Source organism: Oryx dammah, unplaced genomic scaffold (assembly GCF_014754425.2).
Source record: "Oryx dammah isolate SB20612 unplaced genomic scaffold, SCBI_Odam_1.1 HiC_scaffold_28, whole genome shotgun sequence".
Lineage (NCBI taxonomy): Eukaryota > Metazoa > Chordata > Mammalia > Artiodactyla > Bovidae > Oryx > Oryx dammah.
In genome coordinates, this window is record NW_024070212.1 from 17,103,722 (window position 1) to 17,124,818 (window position 21,097).

Here is a 21,097-nt window from a genome sequence, read left to right on the forward strand (position 1 = left end):
TATATTCGGCTCCAGTTTCAAAGTGGTGGTATTTTAGTCACTAAGTCGTGTCCGACTCTTGTGATCCCATGGACTGTAGCCTGTCAGGCTCCTCTGTCCATGGGATTCTCCAGGCAAGAATACTGGAGTGGGTTGCCATTTCCAGGGACCTTGTTTAAATGCTTCCTACCTCAGGAAGCCTGTTCTCTTCTCCCACAAGTGGTGTGCTCTGTTTTGAATTTTTCCTTCCAAGGCCCAGAAAGCCACCTTAGATTTACACCATCAGGAGGAGTCTCTCCCTGCTGTACTTGACTTTTCATACTATTTTTTATTCTTTAAGTTCTTATAGACACAAAGTAAGAAAAAAATAAGTATGTCAATCAGCTTAAAATTATATTAGTCCACCTATTTCCACCTGGAGTGCTCATTGCTTCTTCCAGTAGACTGTAAGCTTCTCTAGAGCAGAGACAAATCTCCTACTTATATTTGTGAACACAGAGCCCAGTACACAGTAGGTTTTGAACACTTGTTTATTACACTGAAGCCTTCAATGCTAGGATCGGGGGATGACACAGGAAAATGGCAGTGAAGATGCTAAGAACTCAGACAGAAGTCTCAAGCCACCTGTTTCTCTTAGGAGGAAAGCAAGAGAGGCAGCCTGCACCAGCAGAGGTGTTAGCATGTCTGAGTGGAAACCCCAAGTGTTTACAGCAGCCACGGCTCCAGAGCAGCAGTGTTGGTGCTGAGATGAAGGGGTGGGGGTGGAAGACAGAAGCAGAAGTACAGCTTAGCAGAGTTCTCGCCTCCTAAGTGTAGGGGCGCCAGGAGCCCAAGTGCGAGGGAGGAGACTGTGCTTCCCGCAGAATGAGTGCAGGAAACCAGGGTGGGCCAGTCACCTTAACACTCCTCAACATTCCTCCTCCTTGATATGGTGGGTTGTGCCACCCTTGAGGCAGCGGGGCTTCCGGAGAGCCCTCCAAGAGCCAGCTGAGCTCTGATCCCCGGGCCTTTGGGAACCAGAACCACAGTGCCCTGCATAGGGAGGGCAAGGAGCAGAGCAGGAAACTGGGAAAGGAGTTGGGCGTTGGGGAGGGTGGCATCTGAGAGCACTCGGAGACCCCTGATTTTGCTGATTCTGTTGTGACATGGCCTGGCTAGCCTGTGGAAGCTGGAAGAAAAAAGGACATTTGGTTAGATCAGGAACTCAGTGGGCTTGGATGTCTGTTTCTTTGTTTCATGACCTGGAGCTGTTACATGGAGCCTAGCATTTACAGCCTGCTAAAATCCACCCCAGGAGGGGAATAATGGATTTGAAAGGGGAGTAAATTGTGGTGAGACCTCTCAGGGGACCCTATGGCAACAATCAAGCAAATCACTTACTATTTATCTTAGACAAAAAAATTAAAAAAAAAAAAAAAAAAAACCTGCAACCTAGTTGAGCTGGCAGTCCACATTTCCAAGGTCAATGTCCACAATGGTCAAGGGTTAAGAGGTCCAAGTCTCTATCCGTTAGTTACTCAGTCTTGCTTTACCCTGAAGTTCCTAAGCCTGTATATACCTTCTCTGCTCTTCTAGCTTCTGTGGCTTTCTTCCATGTTAGATCATGTGGGGTCTTTTAAAGGGATCCATTTCCCTTCCCTTCTCCCTGCCCCAAGCCTCTCCTTCCTGGTGTATCTATTCCCTTGGAAGAAACCAGAGAAGGAAATGGGGCTCCTTTAGTGGCCTCTGAGTGAGGGACCTCCATGCGTCTCCCCACCCAGACGTAGTTTTGCTCAAGAGGAAGATGTGTGGACAACTTACCCCAGGAAGAGTCTGGAGGCCTGTGGGGCTGGGAAGGAAGAGGTGTTTTATACCTACTCCAATTAAAGCCTCCGGGCTACTTGTTATTGGAGGGCAGCCATGGAGTGGTTTATTTATCCGGATGTTTCACAATTCCCAGGGCTGGATTCCTCAGCTACACACACGCAACTGGATGTACGTCAAAGGGATTTGCATGTGAGTGAGTGACCAACGGTTGGGGCTTTCAGGTTGGCTTGAGCGGAGGTGTACACTGACCAAGTCTAGATGACATCCCTGGGGGAGTTGAATGGAGACATGACAGTTCTACCTGGGATTGGATGTGGAGGAATCAAGTTCAATACCATCCAAGCGTGAGGACGATCCTTCTTGTACACCCTGCTCCTATCACCCATGACTTTCATCATCCAGCTCAATGCCATCGCCTCCATGGAGACTTGCCTGGTCTCCCAGCCACATGTAAGCCCTCCACCCTCTGAACTTCATAGATGCCTCTGACAGCCTTTACAGCTGCTCATGGTCAAGATGACCTAAATTCTTGTCCTAACTCACTATTAAACAGTTTCTTGATGACAGGGACCTTATCTTTATCATATCTGCATTCCTAGAGCCTGATGGTGTCCCTGACATAAATAGGATACACATGAATATTTGTTAAATGAAATAATCTAAGTGCCATTAGAACAGACTTTGAGTTTGGGGAGAACAAAAGACAGGAGGAAAACAAGATCCTGCTCATGTTTGTTTTGTGGATCAGATGTCAACTACTTGCATTCACATCCTTGCCTAATACTGTTTCATAAAGAGTGCAGAGAACACTGTGGATGGACCTCATCTTATAGAACAGGCCAAAAATAGTGTGAAGAGTAAAACACTAATACACCCTGACATCTCTTAAAGGCAAAAAGGGAGCTATTTATGTCATCATCAAGAGAACTTAGGGAAAAGTTGTCCAGAGTGAAAATTTTTCTTCATCTTTCGTGAAAATGTGTTGTCTGTCCTTAGAGTGGGGACACTCTCATCTAAATACAGTCCCTAACTTCTGGATGTGTCCATCTCAGAATTACTGATGACATGCACAGTTAAGTCAAGGAATATGAAGTTCCTTGATCTTAGGGGTGAGGTTTTGCCTGACTCTGCATTTGCAATGCTTGACACCCAGTAGGGACTCAGGAAACTGTTGAGTAAAAGAAAAAGATGAACAGTTACAGGGGATATTCTGATCAAAGGAGCAGTCTTCAAAAGCTTCAGTCACATAGAGGACAAAAAGTAGGTAGGATTGAGATGTGGGGTGAGGGATTAGTACCTAACCAGGGTGGTAAACAGGACAAGAATAGGAGCAGCTGCTGGGGCCCCAAGCTCAACAGGTCAAGATTATCAGGGCTTACTTGCCTCATCTGGGAAGGCTCCCTGGAGGAGGCAGCCTTGATGTGTAGCTTGGATGAAAGTAGAGAAAGGTCCTTGTGACTAGGACAGAGAGAATGATATGAAACCCATCTCATCCCATTAGAACAAGACCCTAGAGAGAGAGCTTCCCAGATGACACTAGTGGTAAAGAACCCACCTGCCAATGCAGATGATGTAAGAAATGCAGGTTCAAACCCTCGGTCAGGAAGATCTCCTGGAGGAGGGCTGGGTTGGGAAGATCTCCTGGAGGAGGGCATGTCAATCCACTCCAGTATTCTTGCCTGAAGAATCCCATGGACAGAGGAGCCTGGAGAGCTGCAGTCCATGGGATTGCAAAGAGTCAGACATGACTGAGCAACTTTCAATTTCACTGGAGGTGAGAGAGCACCTGGTTAATGGGGCCTTGGAGATTAGACCCTTCTTTCCTCACTTCCTCCCTCTCCTCCTCTTTCTCCTTCTCTTACTCTTCTCCTTCCCCTCAGGCATCAGAAAAAACCTGAACTGCTCCTCAGAAAGGCTGCAGACACACCAAGCATTAGCAGGAGGGCAAAGGAACTCTGTCTCAGTTTACCAGTTGTTCCTTATCCCCACTCAGAACCCATCACATAAACCTATGCTCACAAATGAGTTTCCTTGAGGTCAACTAGAATCTGCCCAACCCCTACTGCCCCTATGTAAGGGTTAAAGAGTCTTTCTAGGGCTCTGCCCTGGATGAGCTAGGCTTCCCTGATACCTCCCCAGCTCCCTGAGCCACTCCTCATAATAACTGCCCATAAGAGTCTCTAGGTCCCATCTTTTTCAGCACAATGAAATTTCATAACATGTAGGATGGTACTGAGAGAGTCATTTCCTAGGCAGGTTGATAAGAAGTCTAGAGGTCCCCAAGGAGAGAGGGGTCTGGAAATCTCAAGGAGGAAGAAAGGACAAACTTTTTTGTTCCTCTACATTCCTTAGGATTATATAACAATAATGTATCCTGGTTGAGGACAGTCTCTGGAAAAAACCTTCTGGCTAATCCTATAATCTTAAAATGTAAATTATGGGAGTAGGTCTAGTGAGGTCTTTACAACCTCCAGACATTCTTTTGATTTACTGTAATAACTAATTAGAGAGTATATAATTCCATTGCTAATACTAGCAAGGGGGTACTCTTTCTGCCCCCTTCTGAGGCCTATGTCAGAAGTTTTCTCTATCTCCCTTATACTTTAATAAAACTTTATTATACAAAGCTCTGAGCAATCAAGCCTCGTCTCTGGCCCAAGATTGAATTCTTCTCCTCTGGAGGCCAAGAATCCCAGTGTCTTTTCGTGTTTCAGCAACAACATTTCAGTACTGGGGATTGACACCACCAGAATTGTCCTTTTCAATGGAGGAGATTAGCGTCTAGGTTTGCTCATTCCCTAAAGGGAGCTTGCTTGAGGCCAAAAGAGCTGTCTCATCCTCCAACTAGACTTATAAGTCCAGTCAGTTCCAGGTCAGGACTCCAGAAAGTTAATGTTCTCCTTCTCCTTTCCTGGTTCAGATTGTACTTATGCATTTGATATTTATTAAGACCTGAAGCCAAATCTGGCCTCTGTTCAGTTCAGTTCAGTTGCTCAGTTGTGTCCGAAGCTTTGCGACCCCATGAATTGCAGCACTCCAGGCCTCCCTGTCCATCACCAACTTCCGGAGTTCACTCAGACTCACGTCCATTGAGTCGGTGATGGCATCCAGCCAACTCATCCTTTGTCATCCCCTTCTCCTTCTGCCCCCAATCCCTCCCAGCATCAGAGTCTTTTCTTTTTTTTTTTTTTTTTTTTTAATTTATTTATTTATTTTTAATTTTTACTTTACAATTCTGTATTGGTTTTGGCATAGATTGACATGAATCCACCACAGGTGTACATGCGTTCCAGAGTCTTTTCAAGTGAGTCAGCTCTTTGCATCAGGTGGCCAAAGTACTGGAGTTTCAGCTTTAGCATCATTCCTTCCAAAGAACACCCAGGACTGATCTCCTTTAGGATTGGATCTCCTTGCAGTCCAAGGGACTCTCAAGAGTCTTCTCCAACACCACAGTTCAAAAGCATCAATTCTTCGGCATTCAGCCTTCTTCACAGTCCAACTCTCACATCCATCACATCTGGCCTCTGTACCCCAACACAAAATTAAATCTCAGAGACAAGTTTGGGATGAAGTAGAAGAGAATTTCCTTAATTTTGGCTTTTCTTTAGTTTTGGCAGGCAAAGGGGGCCACAGTGGGCTAATGCCCTTATAATTGTGTGTCTCCACTTGGAGAGTATAGTGAGTTTTATGGTAATGGTTCAGAGAGGGAGTGAACATTTTGTCAATATTCTTCTGATTGGTTGGTGGGGGGGTGGTAAGTGGGAGTCAACATCATCAACCTTCAGATTCCAACTGGTCTGGGGTCTTCACACTTGTGCACAGTACACCATCATTAATCTTCTTTAATTTCTCCCACCTGGGGGGTTATCAGTATCTGCAAAATAGCTCGAGGATATTGTTTTGTGTACACTTTGATGGGGAGTCAGGACCTTGCCCCAGGGCTGCACCACTGTTTCTCTTGACTGTTTGCTTCTCCTTGTCTCTCATCCTTCCCTTCCCTGAACAACAATTGCTTGAATCTGCATGTTGGAACTCAGGGAAGGTCATGGAGGCTAAATGAAGGCTATTTCCTGTAATCAAAGAAATGGGGGATACAGAAAGGCTTTGTGCCCGGGAGCCCCTCAGGGCCTTGCTTGGTATCAGCACCTACTATATTCTGGATACAAACAGAATATGAGTCCCATCTTATTCTTCAAAGTTTTCACACTAAAGATAATATAGACACATTGGTATCTAACACAAGACACTAAGTGAGAGATGGACAAACAGAGAGAGGGAGGTGAATTCTGGTTATGAGTTGAGAATAGAAATGTACCATGTTAGAGTGATGGTATTTTGAGTACTGTGGTTCCCCTATTGGCATCCAGCCTTGTCTGGGGTCAGGACAACCTGTTGCTGAGAATTACCCATTCCCTTCTCACTCTTTAACCCTATCTGTGACTCTTTCTCTGAGCAATAGACATTTCCTTTCTCCTTACCTCCCTTCTTCCCTTCTTCACTCTCTCTTTCCCCTTTTTCTTTCTTTCCTATCCTTTCTTTTTCTTTCTTTCTCCCTCTCTTCCTCCCTCCTTCTCTAGTTTCCTTTATTCCTTCCTATCTTTCTTTCTGCCTTTTTCTTTTGTTATGAATCCTTTTCTGAGAGTACCTTTTCTTTAATGGGCTCCCTGACAATCAGTTCTGTTCAGTTCAGTTGCTCAGTCGTGTCCGACTCTTTGCGACCCCATGAATCACAGCACGCCAGGCATCCCTGTCCATCACCATCTCCCGGAGTTCACTCAGACTCACATCCACCGAGTCAGTGATGCCATCCAGCCATCTCATCCTCGCTCGTCCCCTTCTCCTCCTGCCCCCAATCCCTCCCAGCATCAGAGTCTTTCCAATGAGTCAACTCTTTGCATGAGGTGGCCAAAGTACTGGAACTTCAGCTTTAGCATCATTCCTTCCAAAGAAGTCCCAGGGTTGATCTCCTTCAGAATGGACTGGTTGGATCTCCTTGCAGTCCAAGGGACTCTCAAGAGTCTTCTCCAACGCCACAGTTCAAAAGCATCAATTCTTCGGTGCTCAGCCTTCTTCACAGTCCAACTCTCACATCCATACATGACCACAGGAAAAACCATAGCCTTGACTAGACGGACCTTAGTCGGCAAAGTAATGTCTCTGCTTTTGAATATGCTATCTAGGTTGGTCATAACTTTTCTTCCAAGGAGTAAGCGTCTTTTAATTTCCTGGCTACCTGATCAAGAAAATCTTCAGAACAGTTATTGCTTGCCATGCATACAACTTATCACACACAACTGCTTTTATGTGAGAGTGTAAACATTTCAAGCACGGGCTGTTGACTTAAAATATAGTCACAACCTAAAAGTTGAGAGTTATGTTTTATTTGATGGGAATTTTTCAGACTTCAAGCTCAAGAGATAGCATCTCAAGTAACCCCAAGAGAACTACTCCAAGGAGATGGGAGGAGGAGTCAGGTTGCCTAGAAGTTTGCAACAAAGGACAGATAGTCTGAACATCAGGAGTATTTTGTGAATTAAAGAAAACCAGATATCCTAAGTTAAGGAATTAGCACTTTTCTATGTATGGGAATATGCAAGAGTCTGGGCTCACTGAAACCATTTCTTTCATATGCCTCTCAGCTATCTGGGGCCAGCATCCTGTGTTTTTCACATCCTGAGTTCCTCGGTGCTCATAGCAGGGAGTAGCTGCAGTCTAATGGCTGCTGGTTTGCACAGGTATTCTTCTCCTTCCTGAATGCTCTTAGGGCTCAGGAATTCACATTTGCAGGACTGGCATGGCTGATGAATGTGAAATCCTTGTTTACTGATATGGCAGGAAACACTCCATTTCTCAGAGCTATGTCTCATACATCTTCTATCTCCTTTCAGGGTGCACAATGGTTAATTGCCATACTAGTTGAATAACTAGTTTCAAAAAATTCCTATCACAAACTTTTGCCAAAAGAAAAACAAAAAAACATTTACCCAGAATGCTTTTCAAATATTATGTCCTAAGTTGATTAATTTCAGGTGAATATGAACTCAGCCATGGCAAGATCAGACACAGTGAGGTGGGGTTGTCTACATCACACCATGGACACCTCAACATTTCCTGAATACTGTGATATTTTTGCTTAGAATGTGTCAGCAAATATAGTTTAGAGGGAGTGTTCAGGACATCTATCCTATGGCTCTCACAGTTACTTCTTATTTCAGAGCCCATCCATGTTCTTTTTTTCTAGAAAGAAAGGCTAGGAGATTTTCTGGTCCTAGAGTTTTCCTCCAAGTAGGACCATAGCCAACTCACCAATTATGCTGACTTGTATGCAAGGCTATAATGTTATGAGGATTAGCTAGTTAAAGGAGACCATAGGGTTTAAGGTGATGGAATTCCAGTTGAGCTATTTCAAATCCTGAAAGATGATGCTGTGAAAGTCCCACACTCAATATGCCAACAAATTTGAAAAACTCAGCGTGGCCACAGGACTGGAAAAGGTCAGTTTTCATTCCAATCCCAAAGAAAGACAATGACAAAGAATGCTCAAACTACTGCACAATTGCACTCATCTCACATGCTAGTAAAGTAATGCTCAAAATTCTCCAAGCCAGGCTTCAGCAATATGTGATCTGTGAACTTCCTGATGTTCAAGCTGGTTTTAGAAAAGGCAGAGGAACCAGAGATCAACTTGCCAACATCTGCTGGATCATCAAAAAAGGAAGAGAGTTCCAGAAAAACATCTATTTCTGCTTTATTGACTATGCCAAAGCCTTGACTGTGTGGATCACAATAAACTGTGGAAAATTCTGGAAGAGATGGGAGTACCAGACCACCTGACCTGCCTCTTGAGAAACCTATATGCAGGTCAGGAAGCAACAGTTAGAACTGGACATGGAACAACAGACTGGTTCCAAATAGGAAAAGGAGTACATCAAGGCTGTATATTGTCACCCTGCTTGTTTAACTCATATGCAGACTAATGCTGGGCTGGAGGAAACACAAGCTGGAATCAAGATTGCCAGGAGAAATATCAATAACCTCAGATATACAGATGACACCATCCGTATGGGAGAAAGTGAATAAGAACTAAAGAGCCTCTTGATGAAAGTGAAGGAGGAGAGTGAAAAAGTTGGCTTAAAGCTCAACATTCAGAAAACGAAGATCATAGCATCCGGTCCCATCACTTCATGGGAAATAGATGGGGAAACAGTGGAAACAGTGGCTAGCTTTATTTTTCTGGGCTCCAAAATCACTGCAGATGGTGATGGCAACCATGAAATTAAAAGACACTTACTCTTTAGAAGGAAAGGTATGACCAATGTAGGTAGCATATTCAAAAGCAGAGACATTACTTTGCCAATAAAGGTCCGTCTAGTCAAGGCTATGATTTTTCCTGTGGTCATGTATGGATGTGAAAGTTGGACTGTGAAGAAGGCTGAGTGCCGAAGAATTGATGCTTTTGAACTGTGGTGTTGGAGAAGACTCTTGAGAGTCCCCTGGACTGCAAGGAGATCCAACCAGTCCATCCTAAAGGAGATCAGTCCTGGGTGTTCTTTGGAAGGACTGATGGTAAAGCTGAAACTCCAGTACTTTGGCCACCTCATGTGAAGAGTTGACTCATTGAAAAAGACTCTGAGGCTGGTAGGGGTTGGGGACAGGAGGAGAAGGGGACGACAGAGGATGAGATGGCTGGATGGCATCACTGACTCGATGGACATGAGTCTGAGTGAACTCCCGGAGTTGGTGATGGACAGAGAGGCCTGGTGCGCTGTAATTCATGGGGTCTCAAAGAGTCAGACAGGACTGAGCAACTGAATTGAACTGAAGTGAACTGAAAGGGTCTAAATGCTTGGTTTCAATTTTAGTAGAAGAAATTATCAGCATAAAGTGAGCTTAGTGTAAGCTTTCCTTCACCAGAGGGGTCAGTCTCTTTTCTTCTCCTCTCACCACCCAAGAAAGAAAAGAAAAGCTCCTGAGATTTAGAGAAAAAGAATTAAAACTGTGCTTAGAGGATAGACTGTTTAAGCTCCTCATAAAATAACTTTTAAAGAATAAAGTATTAAAGAAATATATAAATACTTAAAATCTTGAGACGCAGTCTTTTTAAACCTCAAAGGAAACCTAAATCAGATTAAACAAAAGACCTTAAAGGAAGGCTTCCAGAGTGATAGCATGAAGAGCCCCATGGACTTTCTCCCCCAGAAAAATATCTGTAGTTGTTGAAAATTACTTTAAAAAAGTATTTAAAGTCTGTGTAAATTGTCCTAGAGACATACAACAAATGCAGAAACTTTTACTCAAGTGTCTGAGTGCATGCTTAGCCGCTCAATTGTGTCCAACTCTTTGCAACCCATTGGACTGTAGCATGCCAGGCTCCTCTGTCTATTGGATTTTTCAGGCAAGAATACTGGAGTGCATTGCCGTTTCCTTCTGCAGGGGATCTTCCCAACCCAGGGATTGAACTTGCGTCTTCTGTGTTACCCCCATGTCTCCTGCATTGCAGGTGGATTCTTTACCTGCTGAGCCATCTGGGAAGCAAGAAAATCTACTAAATCTCAGTCACAGCAAAAAAAATCTATGACCCTAGAGTGCACCTGGTCTTAACTGGAATATTACACCTCTCAGAGAAACAGGATCCTTTTGTTTAAGAATTCCAGTTTAGATAACACAGTAATCATGTGTCCCTTTGGTCACTAATAAGCTCTGTGCTTATTAGCATGCTAGCTAAGAGTTGGACGCGACTGAGCGACTTCACTTTCACTTCTCACTTTCATGCATTGGAGAAAGAAATGGCAACCCACTCCAGTGTTCTTGCCTGGAGAATCCCAGGGATGGGGGAGCCTGGTGGGCTGCCGTCTATGGGGTCACACAGAGTCAGACATGACTGAAGCGACTTAGCAGCAGCAGCAGCAGCAGCAGCTGGCTTTATTGGAGGGGTCCCACCAATATGTGTAATGTTTGACTTCTCTCATTACTGAAACAAATGGGGATGCATCCCTCTTCTAAGTTTCCTGGACTATTCAAGGAGGAAGCACATGCTGAGGATTAGTGTACTGAATGACTCCTCCTTGGACTTTGAATCTTAAGTGACAGACTAAAGACATAGGGACATCTAGAGGTCATGTTAATTACAGCAATTGAGAGGCATGAATCATATTATTCTTGTGATATGTTCCTACTGTCTACTCTACCAGACACTTGTGTCTTTTAACGAATTAAAATACAAATTAAAGGTATTGGCTATTTATCCAGTTGATAATAAGACTATTGAGACACAATAAACTAGAAGTTAAAAATTATTAAATCTCATGTGAAATTTGTAATTGAAAAAAATTAATGAAAATGCAAGATTTCCTTACAAAATTTAGAGTTGAAATATTTGACCTGAAAAATTGGACTTGGGACTCAAGGAGAGAAAAGGGAGACTTGAGTGCTTTTGAAAAAGTCCCCAATTCCTCTTATAGGCATTTTAAATTTTGTGATCTTTGCTGCATGCTATATGCATGTTCCTAGTTAGAATTAGCTAAGATTCCTGGTTTATTTGCAGAAAGTTCATATTTAAGTTTCTAAACAAATGTTTTGGTTAAAGGAGAAAGGAAAGTTGGGGATGAGTTGGGGTAGTATCACAAAGGGTAGGAGGAAGAGGAGACCAGTGGAGGGATGGAATACATATCTGTTGAGTCTGTCTTGCTCCAGGGACCACTGGACCCAGAAGAAAACCTACAGTCCAAAGTTTCATCCTCATGAGAGACATAAGGACATTGTGCTTAATCAGAGCTGCATGGAATTCATCTGAGAAATGGTGCCAAAGTAAGAGGCAAGCTTCTCTGGTGTCTCAGCCATAAAGAATCTGCCTGCAATGTAGGAGATGCTGGTTCGATTCCTCGGTCAGGAAGATCCTTTGGAGGAGGGCACCGGCAACCCACTCTAGTATTCTTGTCTGGAGAATCGCAAGGACAGAGGAGCCTGGTGGGCTAGAGTCCATAGGCTCACAAAGAGTCAGATGCAACTGAAGCAACTGAGCAGGCACACACAAGTAAGAGGCAGGGCCATTTTTCTTGCCCTGCTTCCCATTCTCAACCATATCATCCAGCACATATTTGATTTCCAAGGTATCAAGCAGCAAGAGAATGGATGACAGTGAAAAGAATATTGGGGCACAAGCAGGCAAAGAAGAGTCCAGAACAAAATGGTGAGCAGATTTCTTGTTTTATTGTTTCATTTGAGGCTGCAGATGCAAGGAGATTAGCTGGGGAGTGAGTTGGAGTCTGTGATTTGGGGATTCCAGGGCAGACAGCCCAATTGGTGTCAGAGGTCAGCAGACAGATTCTTGGGAGCAGATTCAGGTTTCCGAATCCCAGGACAGAGAGTCACTCCAGCCCAGAGTTCAGACCTCACCTGGGACCTCTCAGGCAATCCCAGGAGGAGGGGGAGGAAGTGTTTGTCCATTTGTTGTCCCCAGATAGGCTCTTCTTGGCTCAGTGTCCACTTCAGCAGCAGCCGCCTCTGGAGGACTGACCACTCCCCCCTCCGCAGCACCCGGAGCCCCCTGAGGGCTGGCTGCAGCAGTCAGATCTCTGGGGTCTGCAGTGGTGGGACCTCCGGCGCCTGTGGTGGCTCAGGCAGCAGCCCCCAGACCCAGAGCTGCAGCAGCCCCCAGACCCAGAGCTGCAGCAGCCCCCAGAGCTGACACCGCAGCAGGAGGAGACTGGGGGGCACTTTGGGGGGCATTTAGGGGTGGGGCACTTGGGGGCACACTTGGGAGGGGGCTGGCACTGCTGCTGGTTCTGCTGGCAGGACATCTTGGTGGGTGGGCTCAGGAGCTGAGGGAGAGTCAGAGAACAGGTCAGACCAGCACACAGAGACCTCCTTTATGGACTTCCACCATCTTGTCTTTCCCCAACATTCTAAAAGCCTGGTCAAGTAACTCATGGAGAAATTATCTCTAAAATATAGTTTTTCAAGTGCTTTTCACTATCATTTGAAATTTGGGAGCTTTTCAAAACACAGACATAGGTTGTCTTCTTTCAACAAAGCAAGACATAGAAGTCAACTAACTAAATTGACAAACTTGCCCAAAGTCAAGGTCCTTTCTTTGGAGAAGGCAAAATTGACCTTCACAAAGTCTGACTCAAGCTCACTCTACACCACTTAGAATTCTGATAATGTCCAGTCTAGGAGACAGTTTAGAGCAACAGTACTCTCTGCTAAGGAAGAACTAAGGATTCCATTCCCTTCTGGAGGAACTTCCCAGATAGCTTTCCAGAGACACATGTTATTATCAGATCATATATCATATATAATTTCATAATTACGCATATGTATTTGGGTTAATCAGTCCATATGTTGGCCCTTTGCAATTCTGTTTATATATTATCTATCTATATCTGTATTTATCTATGTATATGCTTGGCTTCCCAGGTGGCCCTAGTGGTAAAGAACCCCTGACCGATTCAGTAGACATTAAGAGAAGCAGGTTTGATCCCTGGGCAGGGAAGGTCCCCTGGAAGAAGAAATGATAAACCACTCCAGTGTTCTTGCCTGGAAAATCCCATGGACAGAAGAGCCTGGTAGGCTTAAGTCTATAGGGTCGAAAGAGTCAGACATGACTAAAGCGACTTAGCACATATAGCACGCATGCTTGTATATATATGTGTGTGTATATATATGTGCGTGTATATATGTATATACATATACATGTGTATATGTGTATATATATATACATACCTATATATGCAAGCATATATGTATATCTCTATATATACATATATAAAATGGAGTTACTAAATCATTTTAGAGAGAAGTGAGCTCCAAACCTAATCAAGTTGGATGTGAAACTAGGTTTTCTGGTCTAGTGAAACTAGGTTTGGTTATGCACTGTTTACAACACACAACCCCTTCCATTTTTTACATCTTAGCAGGTGAATTTCAACTTGTTAATCATTATTCAACTCAGGAGCTTCTGGTATTGATGCCAGGCAGCACTTCTGACCAAGTAAGTGACACTTGGTGAGGGTGAGGCCCTTGGATCTCTGTTTTTATCTAACCCCAAATACGCTGCCCCTGGTCTCCATTGTTTGAAAAATCACTCTGACCTTAGTAGAGGCTTTGGAGCAGAAACACAGCTGGCTTCTCCAAGGTAATCGCTTCCTTATAAAAGTATTGACTTATCTAAAACCTGAGAAACTCAAAGAGATACAGAACTAACTTAGAGCACAGAGCATAGACACACAAATGCCATCACCTGCCTCACAGCTCATCCGTCATCAGGTTTCTAGATTTTTGCTCCCTCTCGGGATCTACCCTCATCCTTGCCATCCCCAAGGCCCTGCCCCTGGCCCTCCCCTCTGGTCTGAACATCCTCTGTGGAAGGCCCTGCTCTGGCTCCCAGTGGGCACTTACCAGTGTCCAAGCAGCACAGGGTCTGTCAACACCTCAGGAGAGGAGTGGATGGAGGTACTCTGTCCCTAAGGCCTTTTATCCTGGTCTTGGGCCCTTCCCTCAGGTGTGAGACATGACCTGGGCATGAAAGGACCGCCTCTTGCCAGCCACATGGCTCCTGTGACGGGTGATGACTGGTAGCTCCTTCCTGCCTCTCTCATCAATGGAGCTCAGAAAAGTTGCTCCCAGCTAAAAATATGGTCAACAGAAATAGGATTGAATTCCTCCCATCATCTGCCACCTTATTATCCTTAGTGGTACCTGCCTTTCAGTCTCTTTCTTGGAGCTTGGTCCTCCATACCTTCCTGGTTTTCCTCCTATGACCGTAATTCATTAGCTCCAGACCTTCTCATTTGCACAGAAAAATGCTGATGTCTCCAGGGTTTTCACTGTGCCATTGGGAGTGAATATACCTGTGTACACCTGTTGTGTCTATGCCTGCACTTGTTTTCTAAGTGCGGTGTGTGTATTTGTGTATATTTTGTGGAGCTCACATTCCAAAATAGATTTACCTCTTAAAATCAACTCGAGCTTGGAAAAATTACTCAGAAGTTAGGTTTATGTCTCTGGAACCAGACTTTCTGAGCATGAATTCTAGCTCCAACACTTACTATTTAGATATAATAACTTAGGGCAAATTGTTTAGCTTCTCTGCCTTTGTTTCCTTATCAATATAGTGATTTTAATAACTTCTACTTCATGAGTTTCTTAGGAGAATCAAATAAGATAACATATGTAAAGCTCATAGAACTTTGCCTTGCACATTTCATACACACCAAAAGCTATCATCATAGTTATCATCAACGTCATTTTCCTTAATTATGTATGCTGTGGCAATCAATAGATATTCTTGTCAAGTATGAAGCCAACATTTGCATAAGACTGTAGAGTTTCCAAATAGTTTTCTCATATGTCCATCAGCATAAGGCCTGGAGCATGCAGACATATGTATCTTATGCAGACATAGGATACATCACTCTGTAAAAGTCTAGCCCTATGCTGCCTGAGTATGACTCTTAGCTTCCTGCTCAGGTTGTTACTCATAAGGGAATGATTGTAGTATCAATTCCTTGGCTCTCACACAGAAGTCTTACTCAGGGGCAGAGCACAGATACTTAAAGTAATTGGCCTGAGGATTCATATGGTCCCTACCTCTAAAGATGTGGTACCCAAGCAATCAATCAATCTGGTTTAGATCTGAGTGATAAGCAGGTTTGAAACCTCATAAGGATTGGTTTGCTTGCCTTGACTGTGTGATGCTGATGGAGTTCAATTCGATAAGAATGTTTTTATTAAGCAAATGATTGACTTTCTCAGCCTTCTGTTATCAAGGGATTGGGAGTAAACATGACTGAGTTTTAGATGCAAATAAAAGGCAGATCAAAAGTAATGCAATAGGTTTCACATTGAAAAATTACAGAAATAACTCTAATAATTTCTTTTCCAATTTATTTTGACTAAGTACAACTATAATCTAGTAATTAACAAATTCTTGAAATTGTTCAATTTTTCTAGAACCACCCTGAACTTCACACTGAGGGTTTACTTTTATGCACTAAAACCAGTATCACGTATGTTTATGGGTTATTTTTTCACCCAACAAACTTTTCTTGTAACATACATAGTTAAATCATAGTCAAAATAACAAAGAAAAATATAGTTGATGGTTTTTTTATGCCTGGTAGTCCTCAAAGCCATGATATAAAAGGAACTATGATGTTTATCCATTTCTAAATAAAACTATTCATATGAAAAAGAGCAACATTTAAGCAAATTTGTAAAAAGATATGACCAACTGAGAAGAAAATCACAACATATATTCCACGAATAAGACTAAAACAGTTGGTATGCAACTGTATTTTACAAATTAATAAGGAAAAAATTCCGGTGAAAATAATAGTGAAAAGAAATAAACAGGCAATACAAAATGTTAGATTTGTATATGACTAGTAAACGAATGAGGGCTTCCCAGGTGGTGCTAGTGGAAGAACCCGCCTGCCAATGCAGAAGATGTAAGAGACACAGGTTCAATCCCTGGGTTGGGAAGATCCCCTGCAGAAGGAAATGGCAACCCACTCTAGTCTTCTTGCCTGGAGAATCCCATGGAAAGAGAAGCCTGGGGGGATACAGACCACGGGGTTGCAAAGAGTCAGACACGACTGAAGTGACTTAGCACGCACAAATGAATGAAAAGCTAGAAAGAAAAGACATCTTTTATCTTCTTCTATCAAGTACATTTCCTCATGTCGAATAAGCAAAGATTTAAAAATTTTATAAACTAAGAGTAAATGTGGAGGGAAAAAGCCACTGTAAATGGAACATAAGTATTACCTTTCTGAAAGGCAAATTGGTGGTCAATTCATTCAGATTAACTTATTGATAAGTAAAATAATTTAGAATGTATATATATTTTGATTAAACAATTCCAATTTGGGAGTTTCATTCTGTGGATCTTACCACACAAATGTGAAAATCTGAATATTCAGTTATATAAACTGATATTTATAAGAGAAATTGGGAATATATTAATATCTGTAATAAATTTTGACACATACATGTAAATACATAAACAGTAATTAAAATTATTTATGGTTCTATGTTTATGCATGAACAGATATTTTTTGACTGAAGCTGTCATACTATTTATTGACTGGTGCTATATATTATAAAGCACAAATATTGTACAAGAATCAGAAAATGGAATTTAAAAATAGAACCATGTTTGATAGCAGCAAAAAAATGAGATATCTAATAATAAATATTTCAAATTTGCAAAAATGGAGAAAATTAGATTCTTCTATCTAGTTGCATTCAATATTGGAAGAAAATTGAACCCCTATGTGAGACTGTATCCCTTTCCCCTAATCTTCATTCAGGGATCAGTAAATGCATTTGGAGAACTGGGAGAAAAGGACAAATATCAAGTGTGACACACGTGTAGAAGGACTGGGCTCCCTTTCCCTCTGTGATCTGCCAGCACACAGAAGCCATTAAATCAAGTTTGGTATTTTGACTTTCTCAGACTGGACATTCTAATTTCCAAACAGAAACCAGGTTTGTGATTTAAAAATGACATTACTTGGGAAGAGCTATAAAGTCACTAAGTCTTCCCAAGTCTTCATCTGGCATCAGAAGACTATCTTATTGATTAAAATTTTAAGGACAGTAGTATATAATAAAAATTATATTCTATAATCACAGCTTGCTTAATAGGAGCATAGAGATAGGTTGTTTAATATCACACCTGCTTGAGAAAACTCTTAAATGACGAGATGAGTCTTCCTAGAAGGATGATATTTTGGGTGGGCCTTTAAGGAGGGACAGAACTCCAAAAGGGTCCAGATGGTGGAAAAGAAATTGAAGAGTACTTCAGATAGAGGAAAGAGCAGGTAATGCTGCTAGTAACAGTAGCAGTCAGAGTAATCATAGTAGTAGTAGCAACAGTAGTAACAGTGGAAGCGCTTATAAAATAACAGTAGAAACTACTCTTCATTGAGAGCTAAAACATTCTGGATGTTGAACTAAAGATAGTAGCCTCTACTGCTTCCCAGATTAATAGGCATCAAGATGTACAAGTTTAAGTTATATCTGGTAAGGGTGAGTTGTTCAATATGGTGGGAGCACAAGGTTCCATGAGGCAGTATGAATGGTGAACCTTAGAAATTAAGTTGGAAATATTTTCCATCGTGCTTTAAACACAGTACTTAAGAAGAGTGTGCATTATTCTGTAGAAAGCCACTGTTTTTCAGAAGTAGAGTGACAAGTGCATAAATGCCACATAGAAAGCATGTTTGGGGAAAAAGGTGTAGAGAATTTAATGAAGCTGAAAGAGGAAGAAAGAAGCAGGATTTGCTGAGAGGTATAAAAGCAGGCTCAGATGGTAAAGAATCTGCCTGCAATGCAGGAGACCCAGGCTCAATCCTTGAATTGGGAAGAATTCCATGGACAGAGGAACCTGGCAGACTGCAGCCCATGGGGTCGCAAAGAGGTGGACGTGACTGAAGCGACTGAGCATGCCGCATGCACCTGCTTGGAACCAAACTGATTGAAGAAAGGGTGGATAAAAACCATGGGCCTTCAAAATGTGTTGGATCTGTCTCTTTTCTTTTCTTTATTCATTTATTTTTTCTTCTCTTTTTCTTTCATGCAAGTATGTGCATGTGCGGAGGAAGGCTGCTTTGGTGGGGTGGGTCAAGAGTAGCAGAACGTGTACACGGGAGAAGAGGAACATGGAGGAACATGAAACGGCTAGGTTAGGGCCCCAAAGGTGGCCAAGAACCCAGGAAATTATGTTTACCAAAAAAGCACTTGAAACTCGGTCCATCAATGATACTTCAGGGCCCTGATAACATAAGAAAAAAACAAGAGTTAGGAGCATTTGTCTCCTTTGCATCAGAGTGCCTCTCGGGTGCATGGGATTCAAGACCACCAGCTGGAGACGTTAGGGTAGAGAACAAAGGCGACTCAAGGCCAAGATGCTGAGCAGATTCATTTTATTGTTTTACATCAGTCAGGGAACACCCTTTAAGAAAATACCACGAGGAGTAACTTAGGGAAGTTTTCCTAGGGAAGTGAGGGTAGACATAGAATCCAGGCCATGGAAGGGGACTCAGAAGAAAATTTGAGATTCTGAACCCCAGGGAGGGTTCATTGTCTTTGCAGGTTCAGATTCTTCTACAGGACCTCTCAGGCTCTGCAACCAGTGAACGAGGATGAAGATGATGTCCTCAGCAGTGTGCTGTCCCCAGGTTGGATCTTGTAGATTCAGGGACATCTTCAGCAGCAGCCGCCTCCAGAGGACTGACCACTCCCCCCTCCGCAGCACCCGGCGCCCCCTGAGGGCTGGCTGCAGCAGTCAGACCTCTGGGGTCGGCGGCGGTGGGACCTGCGGCGCCTGTGGTGGCTCAGGCAGCAGCCCCCAGACCCGGAGCCGCAGCAGCCCCCGGAGCTGGAGCTGCAGCAGCCCCCGGAGCTGACATCACAGCAGGAGGAGACTGGGGGGCACTTCGGGGGGCATTTAGGGGTGGGGCACTTGGGGGCACACTTGGGAGGGGGCTGGCACTGCTGCTGGTTCTGCTGGCAGGACATCTTGGTGGGCGGGTTCAGGAGCTGAGGGAGAGACAGACAGCAGGTCAGATCCAGCACACAGAGACCTCCCCACCCCTTCCTGACTTTTCAACATCATTTCTAACATGTATGTTTAAATAACTTGCTTCTGTTATTTTAATGTCTTATCAACTACTCTCATAGCATCTCCTTCGAACCTCATCTTATTCTTTTTAAAGTAAGAAGCGGTCATAACCTACTTTACCAATTTGAAAATTGACAGTAAATGATATTTAAAAACCAATTCTTTTCACTTATCTCATTCAAATACTGAAATTGTTCTATAGAGATGAACTTAGAACTGAAATATTTTCTTTATGGAAAAAAGTCCTGTTAACACCCCAAATAATTTCACGTTTTGGAAATTTACAACTTCAGATTAGAAAGGGATCTGAGGAATTTCCTGGCTGGCTCACCTTGTTAGAGAGAACGATGAGAGTTCCCTTGACTCAGATCCTGACCTATAATGGCCTCAGAAACACCTCTTACACCATCCTTAGCCAAGAAATTATTAAACATCTTATGCTTTTCCGCCTCCAAAAACGTACAATGCATTCCCAGGCTCTATCCTTACCCACGTGTATAATATCTCCCAGAGTGCCTCTAATTCTCTCCTCACTCTGACAATTGCTCAAATCATACCAGGCAGAGGATACAGTATCTCTAGAAGGTAAACTCCCTTTCTGAGACCTGTTCCAGACTATCAGAACAGCCAGCAGTTTCCTTCTTTCATCCTGGGAGTCCCCCCTCCACAAAGCTGCAGATCTTTGGGTCCCTCCCAGTGTCCTTAGCCATCACTAAACTCCTATCATTCTCCCTGTCTTCCTGCCTGCTCCTGGTTCCCTCTGTCCTTCCAGGGCTTGTCTCTCTCTCTCTAGTAATATGGGCCACATCCCCCAAGGCCCTGCTCCCTGCCCTCCCCTCTGGTCTGAGCCTCCTCTGTGGAAGGCCTTGGTTCCACTCCCAGTGGACACTCACCGGTGCATACACAGCACAGAGTCGTCAGCACCTCCGGAGAGGAGTGGATGGAGGTGCTCTGTCCCAAGGCCCTTTTATCCTGGCCTTGGACTCTGCTCTCAGGTATGAGACAGGGCCTGGGCATGAGAGGACTGCCTCCTGCCACCCACGTGGCTCCTGTGACAGGTGATGACTGGCAGCTCCTCCTTGCCTCCCTCTGCAGGGCTCGGGGCATCCCCAGCACCAGTGCCCCCTCATTCTCCTTACGGCTTCCGTCCCTCACACCTTCCTCTGGGAATTGGCCTCCCGAGCCCTCCTGTCCTAGTTCTCTGATGGTCTGCTTTGAACTAAGACTCATGGAGCCTCCAAGGGTCTCTGCTTATGTCCCAGCCCCCTAGGCCCATCCTGTGTGTGTGGATGTTCGTGTCCGTGCTGTTCCTGTTAAAAGCTTGGATTGGGAGTGAGACCCATCTGGGACAGAACCCCTGGTCCTGACACTCAGCTATGTGATCTTATGAAAATCACCTAACCTTTCTCATTCTGTTTCCTCAACTTTAAAATGGTTGAGAAAAACTAGTCTCAATGGTGTCATGAGAGTCAACAAAATCAAAGAAGTAAAATGTCTGCAAAAGGTCCGATAGCATATCTGTATGCGTGCTCAGTCATGTCCGACTCTGCAATCCCATGGGCTGTAGGCCACCAGACTCCTTTGGCCATGGGATTATCGCAGCAAGAATACTGCAGTAGGTTGCCATTTTCTCCTCCAGCAGATCTTCCCAATCCAGGGATCAAACCTGTGACCCCTGTGGCT

The 21,097-nt window shown here is 43.7% G+C and overlaps 2 protein-coding genes across 2 annotated transcripts; both read right to left on the reverse strand.

Moving 5' to 3' along the window:
* Positions 1-495: 495 nt before the first annotated feature.
* Positions 496-1,842, reverse strand: LCE6A (late cornified envelope 6A). The gene is made up of 2 exons (XM_040230606.1): positions 1,780-1,842; positions 496-1,147 (listed from the first exon to the last, which is right to left on the reverse strand). Exon 2 carries the CDS (start codon positions 1,124-1,126, stop codon positions 887-889), a length of 240 nt encoding a protein of 79 aa, XP_040086540.1. The 5' UTR covers positions 1,127-1,147; positions 1,780-1,842; the 3' UTR covers positions 496-886.
* Positions 1,843-11,972: 10,130 nt separating this feature from the next.
* LOC120855459 (keratin-associated protein 5-1-like) lies at positions 11,973-20,410 on the reverse strand. Its single transcript, XM_040229918.1, has 4 exons — positions 20,308-20,410; positions 19,014-19,332; positions 17,468-17,505; positions 11,973-12,605 (listed from the first exon to the last, which is right to left on the reverse strand). Exons 2-4 carry the CDS (start codon positions 19,309-19,311, stop codon positions 12,273-12,275), a joined length of 669 nt encoding a protein of 222 aa, XP_040085852.1. The 5' UTR covers positions 19,312-19,332; positions 20,308-20,410; the 3' UTR covers positions 11,973-12,272.
* Positions 20,411-21,097: the final 687 nt, after the last annotated feature.

Coding starts and splice junctions, on each gene's coding strand:
- LCE6A (XM_040230606.1), bottom strand. CDS start 1,126: ATGTCACAACAGAATCAGCAAAATCAGGGGTCTCCGAGTGCTCTCAGA.
- LOC120855459 (XM_040229918.1), bottom strand. CDS start 19,311: ATGTCCTGCCAGCAGAACCAGCAGCAGTGCCAGCCCCCTCCCAAGTGT. Junction 17,506..19,013: donor GAGTGGTCAGTCCTCTGGAG/GCGGCTGCTGCT, acceptor TCATCCTTCTAG/GAAGACTCATCTCGTCATTT. Junction 12,606..17,467: donor TTAAGAGTTTTCTCAAGCAG/GTGTGATATTAA, acceptor ACTCTCCCTCAG/CTCCTGAGCCCACCCACCAA.